At 47.1% G+C, this 6,405-nt stretch overlaps 1 protein-coding gene across 1 annotated transcript; it reads right to left on the bottom strand.

The window, feature by feature from the left end:
• Positions 1 to 788: 788 nt before the first annotated feature.
• On the bottom strand, positions 789 to 6,394 carry LOC102008682 (plakophilin-2-like; the record flags this gene model as incomplete). Its single annotated transcript, XM_005415169.2, is given in 2 exon segments — positions 789 to 978; positions 5,779 to 6,394. Coding segments are annotated over 2 exon segments (344 nt in total), but the record flags the coding sequence as incomplete, so codon positions are not given.
• Between the last annotated feature and the right edge of the window lie 11 nt (positions 6,395 to 6,405).

Raw genomic sequence — 6,405 nt, 5'->3', positions numbered from 1 at the left:
ATAAACATAAACATTATCTTCACGTCCCCTTCCCTCCGCTCTCTAGTAGCAATGATTTGGGTGCACAGAGAGACGCGGTGTGCACCACATCTACTCTCGGAAGGGAAGAGGAGGTGGAAGAGATGTGACAGAGAAAACCTGGGAACCAGAGCGACCTCGTTAGGCTCCTTCCCGCCTGCTTCTGATAAGCGCTGATGCGACACTGGCGCTGAAGATCTAAGCAAGGCAGAGGGCGTTTCCCTGCTCCCGGGACACCCGGCACCCGGCCCGCACTCTGCTTTCTGCACAGCTGGGCAGTGAAACCAGGGCCTTCACACTGAGCTACACCCCTGGCTTCTTTCGAATTTTTCAATCCAAAAAATTTAAAATTCAAAACATTCAGAGAATTTTTAAATTCTCTTTTACATTTTGAGACAGGATCTTGATAATTTGCTACATTGCCTGGGCTGGGCTGGAATTTGTGACCCTCCTGCTTCAGCCTTCTTTTGGGCTGGGATTGTAGGTGCCACCATGCCCGGCCTAACACTGCCTTCCTGAAATCACAGCTCTGGGAAAGCAGCTCATCAGCTCAGTCAAATGCTGGAACTCACTGCTGAGAGAAGCTACGAGTCACCCTGTCCGGTATCTTAGAGAGAGGAGGCGGCCATGTGGCTTGGTGGACTTGGCTCCTCACTTGCCTGACCACCCGGTGTCTCCAGCCTCAGGACTGAGTTCCCAGTTGTGACATTTCCAGCTGGCTGACTCGGGCAGGAAGGGCACAGTGGGCGGGGGCAGAGGCGCAGACTTACGCGTCCCCGGCGCTGATGGCCATGACCTTGCGGAGGCCCCCCGTGCTCAGGAGGTCCCGGGCGTGCTGGTAGCTGTTCTGGGTGACGTTGTTGAGCGTGTAACAGGCCGAGGCTGTCGTCTCCACGAGAAGGTCCGTTGTCGGGACTGTGTCAGGAATGATGGAAACCAAATCCGGCAGGGTTTCTTTGGCTGCAAAATGACAGAAAAAGAATACTTGATTAGGAAGATTTTCCTTCAGCCCAAGATTTCAATACATTTTGGGTAAAGGACATTTGCAAAAAGAGACACGGTTGATTAACAAACACATGGCAAGATGTTACTTCTCTAATCATCATATTTGAAACGTGAACTTTGAAAATCTCACAAAGCGATTGGACAGAAATGCCAAGACTTTTTAAATTTTCATATTCTTCAACTCAGCAGTTCCACTTCTGAGAATACACTTTGAAGACATCACTTTAAAAACATGAAAATGCTTTCCATAGAGATCTGACAGAATTATGTGTAAGTGAAAAATTATAGCAAACCTAATCTCACAGGACTAGGAGTAAAATATACTTGCAAAGAACGCTACGCCTTCCACAGCATATCCAGGAAGGCTGCATAACAAGAAAACGCTATGTTAATATTCCGTGTGAAAAACAGGTCTATGAGAAATCTGTAACATTATAAAATAAAATACAAATACGAGAACTACACTAAGATATTAGTAGAACTGTTTTTCTACAACAGTATTAGTGCTGATCTAAAAACATTTAAAATTTATCTATGTTTTCCAAAGTTTCAAAGAAATACATAAACAGTACCACTGTTCTAAAAGAGGATTAAAACTATTTTATTTATTTATTTATTTATTTAGGTTTCTTTTTTTCCGGTACTGGGAATTGAACTCACGACCTTACGCTTGCCAGGCAGGCGCTGTGCCTCTGAGCTAACTCCCCAGCCCCAAAACTATTTTAAATTTTCTTTTTACCACGTGTGTAATTCTTGGTGGCAGGTTTGAGTTTAGCATCCTGCACTGTAACAAAAGAGGGAAGATCTAGCAATAGTACTCTTGTGAAGGTTTACTATAAGTTGTCCTCTGATAGGTATTTTGGGCGATGAGAGTTGTATTTTATTTTTCATAATAACTTCTATGTATTTTCTGTTTGTCCATCTTCTCTAGCGTGTGCTGCTCGCACGGCTCCTTAGTAGAGCGTCGCGCAGGCTGTGGGTGTAGAACGGGCACTCACTGGTTTTGTTTTGCCCTCTTCTGCGTGCAGGCTGCACTCTGAACGGTTCTTCTCGCTACGACCCTGGGGGATGCTCAGGTGTGCACCTGTCTGAATTTCAGATGGGCTTATAGGTCCCTTCATACAGTGATTTTCTTCCTTCCAGTTTCCAGGATCAGTCATCCCTGAAGCCGAGAGGCGCTCAGTAAAAGGCCCCCAGTGACATCACCCAAGGGTAAGCGGAGCTGACTGACAGGTGAGACACCCGCTCAGAGACCTGAGCACCTCCTCCTTCACCGTGCCTTAAGCAGCGTGGCTCTGTCGCTCCAGTCCTGGCTCTGCTGTGCCATGGTCCTGCGGTCCTGTGGCTTGCTGCTCTATCTGTGCTGACTTCCCTAGCTGTGCCGCAGGGAGATGATGCTAACCATCCTCATGAGTGCTGCGAGGGAATTAGTGAGTTCACACGTGTGCCTTGTTAGTTATCATTAGTAAGCCTGTGGCAGGCAAGAGGTTAAACTGCAGGATGAAAGACCCAGACGGCAGGAACTTTGCTGTCACTGCGTTAAGCTGACGGCTTGGAGAAAAGCCTGAATCACCCCACTGGTCCCTCTGCAGGGTGCCCGACCCTGGATGCTGATCTGAGCAAGGACAGCTCTGCCTCACCCTGCCCACCATACCATAGGTCCCTGCTTCAGACCAGCACTGGCTGAGCACTGGCCCGGCCGAGCCGCAGCGCTGATTAGGCTGGAGCCTGATGTTTTTGCTCAGGTTATTTTTCTCAGAAAAGGAGAGCTGTTTACAGTGGCAAAGTGGATACCACAACATAGCACAGGAGGGTGTGTATCTAGCACAGCACGGCCACAGCCGTATTACCCACATTTCTTTCTCTCCACATATGAGGTGTGTGCAAAAAACACGGGAAATACATATTTAAAGGGGCTGGGGATTTAGCTCAGTGGCAAAAGCGCCTGCCTGGCAAGCGCAAGGTCGTGAGTTCGATTTCTGGTACCAGAAGAAAAACAAAAACAAAAACAAACAAAAAACATATTTAAAAAAATTTACTATAGTAGATAATACATTGCTATAAATACCCTCAGAATACTCAAGATACCCCTCACTTCAAACTCACTTATCTCATCCTTTTGAAAATGTCTTTTATTGAAGTTTAAAACTTTAATATTCACTGTGCCTTTCAATCAACTCTTGTACACATATACACTCACACACACAAACACGTTAATATATACCTCTATGACTGTAATAGATGTATTTCTACTCCTGACTGTACCGTGGGCCTGAATAAGATGTTACTGCTTGGAAAACACTAGTAATAATGAGTGGGTAGGAACTGGGACTGTCGCAGGCACCTGGCTTCTCAGTGTGTGCACGATCATCATTTTACTCGGTCCTGGAGAGACCCTGTGCGGTACAGTCGTCACCTCTGGTGCACAGTAGTGAAATGACACCCCCAGGTGACACACGTGGGCAAGTGGCACCGTGAGAGGCAGACCTAGCGTGGCTTCTCCGTGACATCTGTTCTTCTGTCACCAAGCCATACGGCCTACCTCAGGCTTTGGAGAGGATGGTTTCGCGATTGCTTCTGAAAATGTAAAATGTGATGTAGGTCAGCGCGCAGACAGTGCCCTGGCCTAGAGCTCTCTCAGGAGAAGCACAGAGCATGTATTCTCACATATCCCCACTTACTCGAGGCTACTGACAAGTCAAAATCACAAAGGTTCCATTACTTCATTTATATACTTGGCATAGAGCCAATGTGGGGTTTTGAAACTGCACTTAGCCTGCGGACACTTCTCTCTGTCACTCGTAGAGAGAGGGTGGGCACGGACCATCTTATCCAAAGCTATGGGCCAAGCGCTCCCCTTCCAGCTGTTAGGAGGGGGAGTGCAGGGCTGGGATGGACAACAACTTTGCCTAGAGACACGGCACGGACGGCGCAGTTACCTTGGCAACGTTTTAAAGATGGAATCAACCTTTCATTTGAGAAAAGACATAATACACCTCTACGGAAGTCCAGCACAAAAGCCCACATAAGACAGTGGGGAGAACACTTCCATAATTTTGAGAGTGCGCCCTCCCTGGCAAGGTGTTCGGGATCCACAGAGCAGTTTCCTGCTCGCCTTTCTTTTACAACAGCTGTAGAACCACTCGAGTGTGGTGCTGGCTGGCTTTGAAAATCAGCGACTTGAGGGCCAGGGATACAGCTCAGTGGCATAAGCACCCGCCTGGCAAGCACAAGGTCTTGAGTTCAATTCCTGGTACCAAAAAAAAAAGAAAAACCTGACTCTAATGGAGCTCACAGACCTCAGTAGTCCTGGTGCAGGGTGTGTGCGCACTCTGGAATCTAATCCATTATGGGAAAGGAGCAAAAATGTGTCTGTAATTTTAGTAGAATTTTGTGAGTAACTGAATTTAGGTTGTGAGACAGGACTGGTTTTCAGTGCATTAGGAAGCACGCTTAATTTTAGCATTGTCATCCTAGGAATCTCATTTTATATCCTAGGCTTGAGTCAACATTTACCGGATGCTTCTTGCTATAAGTGAATGAACGAAAAATTACGTTATCCAACAGCGTACTGCAGGGATTATCTTTGTTGGATAGTCTCCCCAAGAAGGCAGGTGTGTTTCTTTCTATTTAGTCTAAAGCCCAGCTGGGCCAAATCTGCTACAGTCAGTCACTGCTTTTGTCTTTCTCTTGAGTTTATCTGTCTATCTTTTCTTTTTTGAGTCCAACAAACTGCCCAGCTTCTACAGTAAGCAACTGCTGCGGCATTGCCTTAGCGCTGTAGAACGGGGTGCGCAGGCCGGCCTCGGGAGCGTCCTGAGCCGCAGCTGTGAGCATTAAAGCTGTGTGAAGACAGACTGGCGAGGCCTGGGGTGAAAACTGCCAGACAGGTTACTTACCTCGTCAGGTACGTCTGGCCTAAATGTCTCTCTGTAAGTGCTAGGGCTTGTGTCTAGCTGTCCCCGCAAAGCTTCATGTAGTCTTAAGTGGGGCTTTTCCGAGGTAGCTGGATCCAGGGTGTGTGATGCTGGGATTATGTAGGAGATGCCGGGACTAAGGGTCTGTGACTACTGAAATAGTCCACTGATCGGTCTGGCATCGTTCCAGGAGTGGATGAGGTGAAGGCCCACCACAGGAGTGGGGACTACCCACCCTAAGGGCGTGTGGCCTGGGTAGAATACAAGGGACAGAAAGAGGGCTGATGACTTCGCTGCTTTGCTGCCTTTTGTCTTCTGCCTGCCGTGGACTGTTTCTCCTCTGCCATGCCGCTCTGCCTTGCAGCCAGCCAACTATGGACTGAAACCTCTACTAATTGTGACTCAATAAATCTTTCCTCTTTTCTTTTTGGGTGTTGGGTATTTTGTCTCAGCAATGAGAAAAGGAACTAAGACAGTAAGTAATTAAAACAAACAAAAAAACTAGATATTAAGAAAAATTCAAAGTAGGTGTAGTGGCGCACATTAGTGCTGTGATTTCAGCACTCAGGAGGCTGAGGCAGGAGAATCTCGAGTTTGAAACCAGTCTGGCCAAGTTGGCACGATCTTGTCTCAAAAAAAAAAATCAACACAAAATCCCATTTGAGGTCGAGACCCTTGATGCTTGCTAGCACAAAAGCCAAGCCTGTTTATCACCTTCTGCTCTTATCTCGCTTTTCCAGTTCACCCCTGTGAGAACACGTGATACAGACCATGCTTCACTGTGCTTGTATTTTTGCTGTGTGCTTACTACATGCAGATCTGCTTGCTACTGACTCACCAATTTCGTTCTGCAGAGAGAGATTCCGGGACAAGTTCCTCAGCAGGGAGACGGCCGTCTTCTTCACACTGGGGTCCCCGATGTGCAGCATCTTCCGGGTGTGCTGCAGGCCGCTCTCCTTCTGCACCACGGTCTGCGCCACCGACGTCGGCATCTGCGTGGAAGACGCGTGTACTAAGTGCGCATGCGCTGGGCCGTGACATTTTTCTGTGGACCACGAGAGGCTGAGGGAGATGTTTTAGAAACTAGACATGCTTAGGAACCAGTCTCAAGGTATTTTCTTTAAATTCTCATTAGGTTTTCAACGTAGTAAAAACCAGTTTCTTCAATATTTTTGGTGCAGCGTTGGATTTGGTTAGCTGCTGCAGTTTTGCCGCTGTGCTTATACATTAAATGGGTCTGTCGCCCCTTTTCTTGTACTTCCCTTACTGATCTTAGAATCAAGGTTACAGTCATGTCCTCAAATTAATTTTGTCTTGAACTACCTGTACTCTAAGAATAAACCACCCTTCGCGGGTTTGGTAGAATTCAGCTGCGTAGCTACATCAGATGTACGTGTCCACAGTGGCACAGACCTTTGCTTACCTCAATACCAACCCAACCGAGAAAAGATTTTTTTTTTTTTTT

The sequence above is a fragment of the Chinchilla lanigera genome, unplaced genomic scaffold (genome assembly GCF_000276665.1).
Source record: "Chinchilla lanigera isolate Chin_1 unplaced genomic scaffold, ChiLan1.0 scaffold00729, whole genome shotgun sequence".
NCBI lineage: Eukaryota > Metazoa > Chordata > Mammalia > Rodentia > Chinchillidae > Chinchilla > Chinchilla lanigera.
This window is presented reverse-complemented; position numbering and strand designations above follow the sequence as displayed.